Source organism: Equus przewalskii, chromosome 2, assembly GCF_037783145.1.
Source record: "Equus przewalskii isolate Varuska chromosome 2, EquPr2, whole genome shotgun sequence".
Taxonomy (NCBI): domain Eukaryota; kingdom Metazoa; phylum Chordata; class Mammalia; order Perissodactyla; family Equidae; genus Equus; species Equus przewalskii.
In genome coordinates this window covers 17,582,223-17,599,522 of record NC_091832.1, presented here as the reverse complement: position 1 = coordinate 17,599,522, position 17,300 = coordinate 17,582,223, and the positions used below count along the sequence as shown (strand labels likewise).

At 43.6% G+C, this 17,300-nt stretch overlaps 1 protein-coding gene across 5 annotated transcripts in view; it reads left to right on the top strand.

Moving 5' to 3' along the window:
* SMAP2 (small ArfGAP2) overlaps window positions 1-17,300 on the top strand; it is a 79,862-nt gene that overhangs the window by 24,337 nt on the left and 38,225 nt on the right. The window contains exon 1 of one of the 5 annotated variants that reach the window (XM_008524172.2): window positions 10,358-10,909. The exons of the other annotated variants lie outside the window; for them this stretch is intronic. Within the exon in view, the coding sequence (XP_008522394.1) occupies window positions 10,807-10,909 (103 nt within the window). The 5' untranslated portion in view covers window positions 10,358-10,806. Of the gene's footprint in view, window positions 1-10,357; window positions 10,910-17,300 lie in introns of those variants that run through there. 5 annotated transcript variants of the gene reach the window in all.

The window sequence follows — 17,300 nt, the reverse complement described above, 5'->3', positions numbered from 1 at the left end:
GTGGATGGGGCTGGCCCCGTGGCTGAGTGGTTAAGTTCCTGCGCTCCACTGCAGGCGGCCCAGTGTTCCGTTGGTTCGAATCCTGGGCGCAGACATGGCACTGCTCATCAAACCACGCTGAGGCAGCATCCCACATGCCACAACTAGAAGGACCCACAACTAAGAATATACAAATATGTACTGGGGGGCTTTGGGGAGAAAAAGGAAAAAAAAATTTAAAAAAATCTAAAAAAAAAGAAAGAATTTTCTGTGGTGATAACCTCTAGATAATCACCTTTTTAAAATTGATTTTGGAGTGTTTTCAGTTTTTCAGTATTATAAATAGTGCTTAAAGAATATCCTTGTATTCAACTATAATTACTGCTTTAGGACAAATTCCTGAAAGTGGAATCATCATGACAGAATATGCAATATTCTAAGACATTTAATAGATATTTCTGAATTGTTCTCCAGAATTGGGTTAAGAGCTTACATACCCCTCCCCCCAGCAGTATGCAAGATTAGTGGTTTTCTACCTCCCAGCCCAAAGGAGGGTATCATAATTTTAAAATCTTTCCCAACATGATAGGTGAAACCAATTTTGTTATTCTATTAATTGGATTTATTTCTAGTGAGAGCAAAATTTTTTCTTATGTTTGTTGATCATTTTTTTGTTCTTTAGTCAAAGTGCCTGCTCATATCATCTACCCTGTTTTTCTATTGGGACATTTAATTTATGAAATTCTCCCACAAGTGCATTTCTGTACATTTTTCTTAGGTTACCATTTTTGCCTTTTGTGATTGATGTTGTTTCTATGTCATTTAACGCATAAAGTTTTGTGACTTTGGTGATAAAGTGAGGGTCAAAAATAGGCCTGCTGTTTGTAGTTAATAATAAAGACAGGTACCACTTGTTAAACATCTACACCATCCCAGGTACTTCTTCCATATTATTTCCCATTTCCATAACCACCCTTTTAGGCCCATATTCCAGAGGTGGACACTGAGGCACATAGAGGTTAAGTATCTCCTCTGAGGTCACGCAGAGAGTAAGTGGAAAGCTCTTTCTAATCCTCGTGACAACTTGTATGGTGTTCTTTTCTCTGCATTCCAAGCAGCAGTAGTCCATCCTTTCTAAGGTCACTGACAGGAGCAATTTGTCCAGTCTGGTATCTCACAGGCAGTTGTTGGAAACGGCAGAGGGCTGGAGAGTCAGAGAGAAGGCAAGGATTATCTGCAACCTTACCACACAGTCAAGGACGGTACTCTCCAGCCCGCTCAGAGGCTGTGAGGGGGAACCCCCACCAGTGAGGAGCAGCAGGTGTGCGGCCGTGGGATCCCAGTCTCGAGAAGCCATGGAGGGGCTGCCCAGCTGCCTGCTCTGAATTCACTGAATGGGCCACGTGATGAAGCCAACAGCTATGCATCACCAGCACCAGAGAGCAGGCCAGGTGAGCCAGCAGAGAAGTCACTGGTTCCCCGGCCATGACCTTCCACAGGCGACCCAAACAGAACACAAATACCCGATATGTAGGAATCAGATCAGACCCATCACACCATGCTGGGGATCAGCAAAGGGCACAGAGGGCAGTGTGCAAACCTGCGGTCCCTACTACGTGACACCATACAAGCATGACCAGAAGAGGTCCAGGAATCCGCGAGGACTTCAAGAACAGAGGAGAGTCGGCTGGGACGAATGGGTGACACATCTGTTTCCTGCTAAGAGACAAAACCAAGAGGAAGACTGTATTGTGGGTACAAAACTGAATTTGTGTGGCAACTTGCAAATCTGGGCCACTTCCTGTCCAGGCACTATTGTGTAATATACTTGGGGAAGTAGGGCTCCAACGAGCTGGATCAAGGGAAGTTCCTGCCTTCGTTGAGGGCACTAACCAAGTTACTCGGAGGTCTCTTGAGTCTACCTGGGTGAATATTTCAGGTATGTGGTACCTAAAGGACTAAGAACCTAAAAGATCTCTTAAAAACTAATTGGAAAGAACCAAAATAATACCATTGATGAACAGGTTCAGTCATGTGAGGAATATTTCCATATCTTCTTCTAAAACAAATATTTCTTTATTCTGCCGTTCACTGGGATTTTTATAAAGTCGTTTTCCTTTGGATTAAGAAAAATAAGTGATGATATTCTGCCCCATGCTGCTTGCTCACTCATTACAAATAATGACTGCAAGCTTCCGGAATTGAGACTTCTGAAGACTCAAGGTTGAGAGCAGATTCAAACGATCCTAGTCTTTACCAGGAATCAGAGGGACAAGTCTTGGACAAGATGTTCTCTTGTACTTGCCCGCTCTCCTTGGAAAAATCTACTCCTGTTCCATTTTCTGGTGCCTTCCTGGGGCGGCCAGCCTGGAGTGCCCCAGCTTTGATGGAGAGCTGGTGGCTCTCTCTCCACAGATATCTCATCCCCTCCATCCTTGTAATTTGGGAGTGGTGATGAAGAGCAAGACTGGAGGGTTTCTGGAGAAAGGAGGAGCTCTGTGACCTGGCAAGTGTTTCTCACACACTGGATGAATACCCGTCTCTCCCCTGGCTCTTACTGGAGATTGTCCACTGCAGAGATTGCACAGGAAAGGGCTCTGGACAGGAAAAGGGAACCCTGGTTCTAGTCTGAGTTCTGTCCTTTTCTAGTTAACCTGGACTAGAATCTGGTTGGAGTATGAATTTATTCTGATCATGAATTAAACATTGAATGACTAATTCCTTGACTCCTCAAAGAAGTAATTCTTAAACTTGTTTGGGTCACACGCATCTTTGCAAATCTAGGGCGCACTCCTTGGAAAAACATGTAACCCACAAACCCATGAAATTTGTCATATAATGCCAGAGGGCAGACAAGGTGCTAAAATCCATCTGTGGACCCAGGTTAAGATGCTCTCCAAATAGTAATGATATCAGGAACAGTGTGAAGTTTGGCCTTCTCAGCACAGCACACAAGACCCTTTGTGATCTGGCCCTTGGTGCCTTCTCCAGCTTCTCCTAATGCTTGCCACATGAACCCTCTCCAAAAATTCTCAGTTCTGCTTTCTCATTTCCGCACTTTCTTGTATACTAACCTCCTTGCCTGGAATGTCCTCCTCCTTGATTGCCTGGAAACTGACTCACTCTATTAAGGCAGAGTTAAGCACTTCTTTTTTTGTGTGGTGTGCACCAAAACAGGGCATTTTGATGGGCTGTTTGGTCAATGGTATCAAAGCAGCCATCATGTCAAATCTCCACGTCAAAAGGTAAAAGCAGTGTTTCCCTAAGCCAGTGTGGCAGGACAGGAATATCCTGTCTTCTCTTCTCCCCTCTTCCTTCCTCTGCCCATTTCTGATGGAAAGAGATCCCTGTAGTATAATGAATTATGATCAGAACCACCATTCCATGAGAGGCAGATAGTATCAATAAGAACGTGATTTCCATGTCTTGCCGATTCTCCCATCTGAAGATTTCGAAAGTTCTAAGGCTGCTTGTGCAGATGAGTGTCAAGATCTTCTGCTGCTTTCCCAGGATGGAATCAGGAATGGTGTTATCTGTGGCCCTGACCACTGTGGACCCCGTGGCAGACATTGTCTGCTGGCTGTCCACAGACATTCCCAGCCCCCTTCCCTACTGCTGCCTCCCATTGTAGGCACTAGAAAACCAAATCCATGCTTTCCTGGCCATCTTTGCGGTTAGAGGTTGAGCCATGCTGCCTCGCTAGGGAGTCTTAAGGGAAGGTCTGCTGGGAGCTTCTGGGAAAACTTTTGCTTTCCTGATAAAAGGAACAGCCAGACCGAGGACACGTCTTTGCCCTCTTTCTGCCTTCAAAGATGATGTGATGTTTGGAGCTGTGGCAACCATTTTGTGGCTATAAGGGGATTAGCATGAACAGTTGGTTCTCAAACTTGAATATGCATCAGAATCACCCAGAGGGCTTCTTAAAACAGACTGCTGGTCCCTATCCCCAGAGTTTCTGACTCCCAGGTCTGGAGTAGGCTTGGGAATTTGCATTGCTAATAAGCTTCCGGGTGATGCTGATGCTTCTGGGCTGAGAACTCCCCTTGAGGACCACTGAACATGAAGATGAAAATTCAATAGGGTGATGATGGCAAAGCAGGATGATAGAGTCTGGGTGCTGATGGCCTTGTCAGGTAGCTGAATCAATGTAAATAACTGCCCTGCCTCTGGGTTTCTTGTTCTGTAAGTAAATAAACCGCTGTTTGTTTAAGCTACGATTAGTTGGGTTCCTTATGACTCACATTCAAAAGCATTCTGTAATTACAGAGAGCTGGATGCTGTGGGGAGGGCAGAAAGAGAGAAAGATCCAGAGGGATGCATAACCAAGGCTAACTCAGCTTGGAGTAAAAACTGCCTCAATGGAAATGTTTTGAAACGTCTCTTAGCGTCTGTGGGTGTTGATCATAGTAAGATTGTGGGGATTTCAAATATTAGGTTAATTAAAAATTTTTTTATCAAAGTAAAACATATACATAGTTTAAAAAGTCTGGTTATACACGGCTTATAATGACAAGTGGTAATGCCCTATTCCACCTCTACCCTCCCCCATACCTACTCTTCTGACACAATCATTTTCAACTCTTGTAGTTGTTTCTTCTGCAATTTCCAAATTTACCTAAATGACATGCTTATACTACCGTTATATACCTCTTCAGCTTTGTTTATTCACGTCCCACTTTGGAAAAGGAGCATTTCGATTTCTTTTTCTATATGCATCTCCTCTCCCACATTTTTCCACTATAGTTAATTAACAATATTTTGTTAAATTAACACTCAATGTCTATAATATTATAACTAAATATTATTGACAGCTGGGCCTTGTATTCATTGATTATATTTTTTTCTGGTTAAACTGCTTTTCCCCTGGAGTCAATAATTGCTCCATTTTTTCTTATTTGCTTAATTTTCTATGAATCTATGATTAATTCATCCCCTAATCCTCTTCCAGGAAAGAATTTCCTCTTCGTTCCAACACATCCATAAATTTCATTCTTCTTGGCACTGTCCGTTCTAAAGTTCTGTCCCATCGCTCCGATCTGGAGTAGGCGTTCGGTTGCATAACTGTCACCCTGGAATGTCCCTTCCCCATCGCACTGGGAATAACCTTCATCCTTTTCCGGCATTGAATGCTCTGTTTTCTGGATTTGCTGTCTCCCTTTTTCTTGATTTGCTCTGTCATTTTTGACAAAGTATGTACAGAAGGTGAATCGGTTAGGGTTTCAACAGGAAGCACATGGCCAATGCGAAAGAGATAATTGAAGAAAGGACCATTTTACAAAGTATGAACAGGGTTAAAAAAAAGCCAACAAGGGACATGATGTACCTTGGGACCAGCAACAGCAGAAAGCTGTTACCCCCAAAGCCTGAACAGGCAAGAGGAGAGGGTATTTCCCAGAACGTGGTAAGAGCCACAGCTGTAGCAGGGGGAGTGCCTCATAGGCACTCTGCCTGTCACTCAGGGATGTGGTGGTTCTGCCAGCAGGAAGAGAGCAGAGAAAATAAATAACTCAGCTTCTCTCTGCCCCTCCACTCTGATTTCCTGCTCGTGCCTCTCATTGGCTGAATCCAACCAGCAGCCAGTGTATGGGGAACTGGGGTGATGCCCTTGCACAGAGGTTGTGTCTCGGGGCACAGAGCAGGGTGAAGGGTGGAGAGTGGCTATGGAGGGGCAATGGAACGCAGCCAACACATGAGGTAAAATTTTGAAATCTAGCATATCTGAAACTGTCTTTATTCAACACTGCCTCTAGAGTAATCATTTGGCTGGTATAGAATTCTGGGCTGGCAGCTCTTTTTACTCAGAATTTTGGAAGCAATGTTCCATTGTCTCCTGGCTTCCAGAGTTGGGAACTCTGCCATTCTGATTCCTGATCCTTTTTATGTGACTTGTTTTTTCCTTTCTGGAAATTCAGGATCTTGTCTTTTCCTCCAGTGTTCCACTATTGGGTAAGGGATTAGTTTCTATCGTTATATGACAGGGTCTCCAGAGTAGGCCCAGGCCAGGTGTACTTGCTCAGTCCCTCCTAGGCCCTGAAAATGTAAGAACTATGGATGTAAGCATCCATCTCCTGCATTATTACATAGTTTCAATGCACATATGATGTCTGGTCATTATTATGCACCTATGGACGACATTGCAAAATCGCAATGGGCTGGGATTCAGACATTGCTGGTAGAGACAACTCTGCTTCCTCCCGGAATTTGTACCGGTTGATATTCGTGGAAGGTTTTGTTGTGACACTAGGGAAGAAGAGGGAAGAGGGAGACATTTGGTAGAGGTAGGGTCACCTGTTGTCTCAAGGCAAATGATGGGTTGTATGGCATGAAGTCTGTTCCCATCAGACCCCTTGGGTCCCTGGCAGTGGGCCTGAGCCCCTAGGTTAGAGGGAGAGGTTCAAAGCCAGCCAAACTGTCTTTAAGAAAGACCTTGTGAGACTGCACACAAGTAATTTGGGGACTAGACAATAAGGTGTGACACAGAGTTGGGGAGACGTCATTCTCTCTGTCTTTGCAAAGGATGACTACTGACCAAGGAATCCTGGTGCTTTGAGCATCAAAAAATAGTGCCATTGATATAGACACAGGCTTTCTCACAGTGGGCTCCATCAGCAATGGAAAATGTAGGTTCTTTGAAGAATATCAGGTTGTGAAAATGGACAAATGGGAGCCGGAGTAAGAGAGGAGGGGCATGTAACTCAACTGTGGGGCTCAAAGAATTGGCTTCTGAAGCAGATACAAGGCTGAACGCTTAGTCTACTGCGAGGCAGTGGAGGCTTCTAAACAGTCACAGATTCTCTGCACCGAGGAAGAAGCTTGAGAGTTGGCTGAACGCAGTTATTGAGTGGACTATGAGTTCATTTGAGAACCCTCGTTCATATATGTGTGACAAACAGTACAGAGCTAGCAGTCAAATGGGGAGCATAATTATCTGCTTTCTTAATGAAAGTCATTTTAAGAGTATTACCCTGAATAGGGAAAGTGGCTGACCAGTGGATTAGAAACTATTTTGTTTCAGTATATCACTCAAGAGATTTGATCTCTTAGCAAGAAGACACACTAATGAAATTTTTCAATAGCAATAGTCCAAAAATATTCGCCATACCACCCTTTTGGTAGTATTCCGGGCATTTTATCACCATGGTTACTCTAAAATAATAGTTTTTAAACCAGTTTCTATTTTGTCCTCTTATTTATGTGAGTTGGGGTTCCAAAATACTCTGGCAGGAAGATGAAGAAGAGGAATCATCCAAAAGTTGAGTGTGATAATGTGGTGTCAGGTCTCTTCCATTCATCTCAATTTTCTGAAATCCATAGATATGGTGCCACCAAACTGTGTCCACTAGCCACTGAGTCAGATGGGAAACTTTTCTTTCTGGTGGCAATTAATGCAAAACAGCTTTATGATAAGATAACGGAGTCACATTATGGAATAGAAGGGACATTTTTGTAAGAACTGTCAAGGCAAAACTCAAGACTTCCAAAAAATGTTTGTTGTTGGAAGAGAAGTTTGCTGTAGCCGACAAGAAGTCGCCAGCTATGAACCAGGAAGTGGGCTCTCACCGATACAGAATCTGTCGGCGCCTTGATCTTGGACTTCCCAGTCTCCAGACCATGAGAAATACATTTCTGTTGTTTATAAGTCACTCAGTCTGTGGTGTTCTGTTATGGTTTTCCAAACTGGACAAGAGAACCACTGTCTTGAACGTTGATGGTTGCCATGCCAGAGGGAAAGAGAATCAGAGGACGCTCAAAGCAGCAAATAAATGCTTCAGGCATAAAATGACACGTATCCTTTCTGCTCAAACTCATTGGCCACCTCCAACCAGAAGAGGGCCAGGAAATAAAGTCCTATCATGTCCCAGAAGGCAGAAAGCCAGAAATATTTAGTGAAGAGCATTAATGGTCTATCACTCACTATGTACCAAGAGCTGTGCTTAAATATATTTTAGGCATTATCTCAGCTAAGCTTCAAACAATCCTATGAAATAGGTACTATCAGTATCATTATCATTTCTATTTTGTAGATGAAATAACTAAGGCACAGAGAGGTCAAGTAACCTGATAAAAGTCACACAGATAGAAAGCGAAGCTGAGGATTTAAACCCAGTCATTCTGTTCCCAGAGTCTGTGTGCTTAACCACCAGGCTATGCAATCTCGTACAAGATGAGAAAATTTAAGAAGCACCGCCATAGATCATGGAGAGCTACTAAAGGACTTTTAGCAAGAGGGTGGGATTCAATGGAGGTTTGCCATTTATGAAGCTCTCCTTCACGAGTGCGGTGAAGGATTAATTTAACTAGGGTTAGACTAAGGCAGGAAGGCTATTTGCATAATGAAGAGATGAAGATGAAAAGGACCTGAACTAAGGCACAATTACCACAATTAGCTGGGTAATTTTGAGGCTCTGTTTCACCAACTTGAGCCTCTGTGCCATTATTTCTTGAAAAATGGTTGTGGTAATACCTATTTTTATGGGGCTTTCTGAGATTATAAAAGATAACATAAGCAAAAACTCTGACAATACTAAGGCTCTGGAATCATAAAGATCTAAGTTAAAAACCCCAGCTCTGGGGGCTGGCCCCGTGGCCAAGTGGTTAAGTTCGTGCACTCTGCTGCAGGCGGCCCAGTGTTTCGTTGGTTCGAATCCTGGGCGCGGACATGGCATTGCTCATCAAACCACGCTGAGGCAGCGCCCCACAAACCACAACTAGAAGGACCCACAACGAAGAATATACAACTATGTACCGGGGGGCTTTGGGGAGAAAAAGGATAAAATAAAATCTTAAAAAAAAAAAAAAAACCCCAGCTCTGGGGCTGGCCCCATGGCCGAGTGGTTAAGTTTGTGTGCTCTGCTTCCGCGGCCCAGGGTTTCGCTGGTTCGGATCCTGGGCACGGACATGGCACCGCTCACAAGGCCAGGTTGAGGCAGCAGCCCACATGCCACAACTAGAAGGACTCATAACTAAAATATACAACTGTGTATTGGGGGGATTTGGGGAGAAAAAGCAGAAAAAAAAAATCCCAGCTCTACTCCTCATTAGATGAGAGAGTTTATTGTTCTAAGTCTCAGTTTGCTCATTTATAAAATAGGTGTTAAAGCAAGAAAAGTTAAGTTAAAGTAAGAAAAATTATTATAAACTGGTTGCAGGTTGAGAAAATTATCTTAGCAGGAAGGCAGAATTCCTTCTACAGAAAGAACTGAGATTTTGTTTAGGAAAAATACCATGATGAACATGTATGTTTATGAAAATCAAGTCTCCTAGGCACTAGGCATGGCTAGAAGGGAAGAGGGCTAGACAGAGAATTCAATTGTTTTGATTAATAAAGTAACAGAAAATTTTAGTTTTTCTCTGATGAGTTTTAAGGGAAGCCTGGTCTTGGGAGAAGGTAAGAGATAAGGGAGAGGGTTTCACTAGAGATAAGACTACTCTGAGCATCTGGTCTTGCCAGCTTCCCTGGTCCAATCTTCCCAGGGCATCCAGAGGGATCTTTTAAAAGCACTAATTGGATCATGTTGTTCCTCTCCCCCAGTACAGTGCCCGATACTTAGAAGTTTCTCAGTAACAACTTGCTGAGTGAATGAATGAATGAATGAAAACATTTTGCAGACGCCAGGTGGCTCCCTAAAGAAAAGGACAGCCCTTGAGAAATTCTCTGTAGTAAAGGTGGCTTTGGACAATGATGTTTAATAATGGTTTTTAAGTGGTTGCCTATTCTGTTTCCCAGCAATCACCCCTGCTCTCTATTCACCTCTCCAAATAACCTTCAGTAAAGGTCTGCTGCACAAAAGTGCACTGTTTGGGGAGGATTTAGGGAATGAAAGAACAAAATGTCTACGCAGCAGGCAGAACAATGTCCAAAGATGTCAGTAATCGTAAGAGGAAAGCTCATGAACAGGGGAACCCAGATTCAGCGGAAGCAGGCCTTCCAAGTGAGAGGTGATCAGAATCTTCTGAAAATTTGAGGTGGCTGTGATGTCTCTCTAATCCTGGGTTAGGGGTTGAGCCCTTCTATTTGGTTGTTGAGGGAAGGAATAAGCTGGAGGACTTTGGAGTATCCACAACCCTCAGGTTACATAAGGACGATATTTAACTCACAGAGACATTTTGAGGATTATCTTGGGCTAGGTCATGTAAAGCGCTCAGCACAGTGCCTCGCACATAGTAAGAGCTCAGCAAAGGTTGATTGTGGTTTGCCTTCACTTTCTTCCACTCCCTCCACTCTCTTTCTGCCAGGCTCCATTCATTCTTTTCCAAGGACAAGCAGGGGGCGTGTCCACCCTCCCTCCTCCCCCCCAAAGCTCCGCCCCCCACTTCTGCCCGGATTGGTTCCCGAGAGGCGGAGAGCCCGGGACGAAGCGGCGGGGGCGGGGCGCATGCGCGGGCTGGGCCGGGTGGCGGTGGGGAGGAAGAGCTGCCGGAAGTAGGCAGCCGAGGTGGTGGCCGAGCGGGCGGCAGCTGCCAGGGAAACCGAGGCGCGGGACGCACGACCCGCAGACAGGCAGGCCCGGGGGTCGTCTCTGCGCCCGGCACGCAGGAGGCTCGAGAGCTCCTGGGGCTCTCAGGGTGGAGGGCCACCGGTCCCGCATCCTTCTCTGGACGCGGGCCTTCCCCTGAGCCCGCCAGGGGGCGCCGCACCGAGGGGCTGCGGAGTGGGGGGCGGGCGCGGCTGCCGGGAGAAGGGGCGCCGGGCGGGGGGAGAGGGCTCTCCCCCGCTCAGGAGGTGCCCCTGGGCGCGGGACCGGGAGTCCTCACCTCCGGACTGAGGCAGGGGCTTCTGGGGGCGAGGAGGGCGCGTCGCCCTCTGCCCCCGCCGGCACCCTGGCCATGACGGGCAAGTCGGTGAAGGACGTGGATCGGTACCAGGCGGTCCTGGCCAACCTGCTGCTGGAGGAGGATAACAAGTTTTGTGCGGACTGCCAGTCTAAAGGTAGCGCATCCCTCCCAGAGGGCGAGGGGTCCAGGCTCCGGGCTGTGCCTGGGAGGGGGCCGGGGTGGGGAGGGGGTTTCTGGAGCTTAGGCGGCCCAGAGCATCCTAAATGGTAACGCGTGCTGCTCTTGCTGATAAGCCTACTGGGTGTCCTGCAGCGCCGGGCTTGGTGTGGGGAGAGGTCGCGAGGGCAAGGGTGAGTGTCTTTCGGGGGGGGCGGGGGCGGGTGGAAGTGGCTGGTGTGTGCAGGTGAGAATGTGTGTATTTCAGGGCTCTGAATGAGTTCTGGGCCGACTGTCAGTCCAGAGGCAGCCCAGGGCTCTCAGCCTTCCACTTGCAAAGCTGGGGACGAACTGCAGTGTGTGTGTGTGTGTGTGTGTGTGTGTGTGTGTGTGTGTGTGCGCGCGCGCGCGCGCGCGCGCGTGAGAGAGAGGGAAAGGAGAGAGGGGGAGGAGGGAAGTGAGATGACGGGGAAGAAAACTGCTTAAATGACTTTAAAGGTGGTGATGGTGGCTGCCTGCTATTTGGTTAGCAGCTCCTTCTGTCATTTTACAGCCTCGCGGAGATCTGACAGAGCTTAGGTGGCTTTCTTCTTCCTGGATGTGTGCAGTGGGAAGCTGCCTTATGCAGTGACACGGTGCAGATTTCTAGACAGCCTAGCCCTGGCTTGTGGAGTGCGTTGGAGGCCTAGTGTGTGTGGTGGCAGAAACTAGCTGATTGTGGCTGGAGCGCAGGATCCGATTAATCAGTGGAGAGAAGGAAGCAAGGGTTGCATCAAATGTGTTGCTTCCATGGTGATTATCCTTCTAAAGATGAAATGTGATCGTTGTAAATTGGCAGAGCCATTTAGTCTTTGTTTTCTGTGCCCTCAAAGATTCATGATTTGATACAGTTAAAAATCAGTATGATAGGAAAGCATGGTTATTAGTGAAATGTTTGCCCTCCAAATTTATAGATAGAAGCTATTATAGATATTTTATTTCCTTGTTTTTTTTCTGAATTCTTTGGAATATGATTGGAGGAGTTGGAAAAAATTGTTTCCCTTTGGTTGGGGAGAAAGAGATACGTAGTTATATTTTGGGAGCTATTATTCATTTACTTTTGTTCCTAATGCAGTGGATTTGCCAGGGTTGTTCGCCATATAGCATCTTGGGTAGAGTACACGACAAAGATTCAAATGTATTTGTATTTATCAATATTGAGAAAGGAAGTACATGCTTAATTGATGCTTTCACTTAATTACCTTTTATTTTAGAAAAATAAGGTTATGTAAGGAGAGCAGGGGAGTGATACATTGGTTTGGAATTCTAGTAGTATATTTTAGTGCCCTCTACCAATAAATAAATGGTATGTGCCATTAGGAAAGCAGGTCCCCGGACTTCTTTCCTGAATTTTTACATTTAGCAACAACTCATTTTAAAAAGTACTTCAGAATCAATTTGTGTTGGGCGGGTTAATTTCTTATAGTTGACTCCTGTTAGACCTTGTGCTAGATCTGTTGGAAGATTCAGTTTGAAATTTAGGAATGCATCTCTTGGCTTTTCTCAAATTCCCTTGTGTCCTCAGTTGACAGATCTTGAGTCACAGTGAAGCAGCTCACTGGAGGGAGCATTGCTAGGTTTGAGGAGTCAGCTAACCTTTTGATGACTAGTACCTCCCCTCCACCTCCTCATTTCTCATACCGTCATATTCCAATAAAATATAGCATATGGAAGAGAGAGATTGATTCATCACTTCCTCCCTTCAAATTGTCTGTTGCTGTTTATCAATAGCATTACTGGGGATCAGGTAATGAAACATTAGTTAATTGTTAATGAGAACTAGTGACTGCTGGCTTGTAAGCTTTATTACTTGATCCAGTTTGTGAATTATCTAGCCTCTTCTGCTCTTTCAATCCCTCTCACTCATTTTCCCCCTCCTTTTCCCTAATTTTGGTTGTTATCGTGATCATGTGGACGACTGTTAGATCACGGAAGGAAGAGACACTAGCATCAAATTACCTGTTAGCTTTGGTTAAAAATACATGTAGTGGGAGGACGAGTTTAAAAACTGTTGGCTAAAATGAGATTTAGATTTGAGTTTATTTATCTGTAGGTCTCATGTCCTTTCTTACTTAGAAAATTGAGAGCTAATTGTCCAGGACCTGGTGAGTGATTGCTAATCCGTTAATATTAAATCAGATGATGTGGTCCTGGACTGCAGATCTGTGAGCAGGTGTTTTCAAATGTTCCAGAATAACTCTTTGGTAATTGTTCTTCTTTTTAAAATCTTATAGTTATTTAAAAATGATATTATCTTTAGATATGTAATTTGCATCAGATTAGAGAACAAACTTGTGTTCTCTTTACGTAGTACAAGTTTTGTTGGTCCTGGGGTTTTTAACTGTCCTGAGCACAAGACTCACCAGTTTCCGGGACCTCCCAGGCATTGGAGTGATCCTTGTGGGGGAAAGGAAGCAGCTATGGTACTGCCTTTTTAAAAAATGCTATGAATTGCTCTAGGCCCAAAGATGTGGTTTCCTCATTTACCTTTTTGGTAAATTTTTGGACAGAGTTACGTAGTGATGAAACATAGGACAAACATACTGAAAATTCCAGATATGTTAATAATGACTCCACCTCGCTGAGGCTAAGTCCCATTTTGGGGTAGATGCTTGGTGGGGTCGTACTGGTCCAAGGTTTAGCCTTTCGCTCTGCAGTTCCACATTTTATCAGTGTGCCTGGAATAACTCCTAATCAGCCTCTTAAGAGACTGGTTTAGAGTAGACACTATCTTATTTGCCATGAAAAGATCTACCTTTCTGATGACCTGAATACTTGTGTCCGCTATCGGGACACTCCTTTCTCAGTATCAAGGTTCGTAAAAAATTGAGAGCTGTTTAATGAGAAAAAGAATTAGAATGGAAGAAATTTGATGGTTTTGAGGAATGTTTACTTCTGATTGTGAAACACCACATGGAATTCTGGAGTCTCACAGAAACTTTGTAATAATTTTTTTACTTTTTGCTTCTTTTGCTACATCCTATCTCTGAAATGTTTCACCTCGAATCACCTAATCATTGCCGCTGTTGCAACTCCCATCATATGTTCTTAAATTTAAATTTACTTTTTGAAAAAAGTAGCGCTTTCATTTAGTTCAAAATCCAAATGGGTATATGTACGCTGAAAAATTGTCTTTGATCCCTTAGCCACCATTTTCCCTTCCTGGAAGTAACCACTGTTGGTCATTTCTTATGTGACTTTTAAGAGATAATATATGCGTAGACAAACAACTATGTTTAAATATATTCTTTTGCAGGGCTTCTATGCAAATAGTAGCATGTTACCCACAGTTCATGGCACCCCACATTTTTCAGTCAATGCTATAACATGGAAAGCATGAAGAGTCTCTCTCCATGCACGCTGAGGAGCTTCTTCATTCTTTCAAGGCATTTTCTAAGGCTGTACCTAGGTTATCTTGATTAAGTTCAAAGATATGGTGAAGTGATTTGGAAGATATCTGTTCTCACTGAAGGCATCTTAGAAAGTGTCTTAGGCCCATCCATAGTGCATATAAGCCCACCTTTCAGGTGACGGAGAAGCAGAGTAGTGGGAGGAGCTGTAGAATTGATGTTGGAACATCTAGTTAACTCCTTTACTCTGCTAGTTTTAGCTTTGTGACCTCCAGCATGCCACCTAACTTTCTCGGTTTAATTTTCTTCGTTTGAAAGATGAAAGCGCCTCGCCAACTAAAGGGTTCCACAAATGCAGCATTATGTATTCTTACCATTGCTGATCTTATTTATTTTTATCTTGATTTTATTCATTTTACTTGCTGACTGTATTCCCTTAAATACTCTGGTTACTGGAAGCCACAGTTAGAATGACTCACCCAATAATTCCCTAGTCTTTAAGCCAAAACCATTTCCTATATATGGGGGTTCTGGCATTTTTGCAGATGTGCTTTATGGTACCCTTGAGGGCGGTCCCTGGATATTTCCTGACTCTTCAAACTTGTCTGAAAGATTAAACCAGGGAATCTTTGTGTAGAAATTTTCTAATAGTAGTGCTAAATTTTAACTCCGGTGAATTAATCTCTAGTTTTCCTTTACTTTTGTTTTCTGTTGATAGCTAAATCGTTGCTTGTTATATCATCCCTTAGAACATGAACATTCTTATCAATTTTTAATTATTTTAGCTGTATCCATGGTACCTTTTGAGAGATTAAAAAAAAATTCCATCAGATCTAGACAACGGAAGAAGTTTTGGTTCCATTTCTAGTTCTTAAACACCCTTCTCCAGCCAAGATCAAATAACTTTCTGGGTTTCTACAGCTAATGCACCTTAACTCTGACAGTCGTGGTTAAGATGACACAGTTTTACTGAAAGTGATTTATTAAAGTCCCCATTACATTGTCTTTTAATATCAACTTGTTAAACCTGTTCCCTGGGAGATACTTTCCTGATCATTTGCCCTGTCCTTTAAATATCATTCCGTGGCAGTGGGATAGAGAGTACAAAATGTCCTGTCTTTTGGGGGAACTCTTTGCAAGCCTGCAATCCCACACTACTTATATTCATTTGGAAGATATTTCTTAAGCACCTACTGTGTGTCAGACACTGGACCAGATCTGTAGATTAAAAGATAGGGTCTTTGGTCTCAAGGATTTTATAGTCTAATGGGGCAGCAGATGTGTAAACAGATAAATGATGCAATGTAATAATTATCATTATGGCATTGTGTACAGGGAGAAATGAAAGCATTGAAGAAGGCAAACAAGTCTGCCTCAGGAAGTTGTGACTGCAAAGAGACAAGTAGGCTGTGTCAGGAATGATAAGCATGACCTTGCCAGGTGAATTCAGGGGACTTTGCCTTCTAGGCAGAGGAAGCAGAATGTGCAAAGGCTCCAAGATGTGCTGTATTGTGTGTATATGTGTGTGTGTGATTCTTTAGTATATTTTGACTATATGCTGGGAGCAGCGAGGGATAAGGTTTTTAATAGGTAGGCAGGGGCCAATAGGGTTAGAATTCTAGCTAGCCCTGTAGTTGACTTGCTGTATGGTACTGAGATTGTGAATATGCATTAGACTCCCTGTTGTATAAGAAGCCCATAGTATTGGAAGTCCACCTGCTACTCAAATGGAATTATAAATATTGCAGACATGAAATGTTTTCCAATTGCTGAGTAGCAAGAAAGGTCTGAGTATTGTGCCCACAAGATCTCTATGAAAGTGTACCTTCACAAATGCGTTGAATTATCTTAGAAAAGTCTAGGGAAATGCCAGTGGTAGATATTATATCATTTCTGGAGTTGATGACATTGATTTTTGAGGCCGAACATGCTTTTATACTCAAGCAGTCTAAGGGTACTGAATATTTGATGTGTGCTCTCGGTTGCTCAGTGCTTAGGGTGTGCAGACAGGTAGCTGCAGCCACGTCTCTTAGTGCACTTTTCTGTTCTACACTTTTCAGTACACAGATCTGTTGCTTTCAAATAAATCAGAAAACTGCTTTCTTTCTGCGTTTTTCATCTGATGTCATTATGGTGTGTAGGTGGCAGCTTTCTTGGGCACAGTTGTCATTGAGTCATTGTCTGTTTCTATTCTTCTGCTTGAAAATTCCATCTTGGAAATAACATCTTGCAGTTGATGACTGCAACACTTTACTCATTATGTACATTGCAGCTGACTTTGTGTATTATGTTGATGGACTCTACCTGTGTTCTAGACAAAGATAAAGTGACATTAAATGGACTCAGACTCAGTTCCTCCAAATGATATCCCTCGTGAAAAAGATGCCAAACAAGAATCTGCATAAAACACACATACTATTTACATTCTAAGCATACACTGCCTTTTGTTATTGTATCTATTTAAATCCTTATCACAGTTGTACTTCTATTTGAGCAAGTGGCCAGTTTAAGTTGACACTAACTTTGAAGAAGTTTTGTATTGGCCCCTGGAATGTGACAGTTCAGCATACCACATTGAAAAGGTAGGAACCAAGTCTGTGCAGAGTAGAAGACCTTAAAGTTAATTCACTTTTACCAAATTCCTCTATTGTTAAAGAGATATCCCTGTATCGGTTAATTTTTTAAAATTGTAATTCGCCACAGCTAACATGCCCACTGGAATGTAAGCTCCATGAGGGCAGGGGTTGGTGCCTGTTTTGTTTGCTCTGGTGTTTCCAGCACCTAGAACACTGCTTCGCACACATCAGGCCCTTGGTAAATATTTGTTGAAACAAATGAATTGGTTTTGTCATCCATAAACCCTTTGGTTCCTATTAGGAGAAATCTTTTACAGGTTGTCTGAATATTTGTTTAATTCTTAGGAAAGCTAGGTTTTAAAATATATTTTAAAGTCAAGGACCAGTCGGGAAACAGAAACCACTGTTTCTGTTCATACAGGCC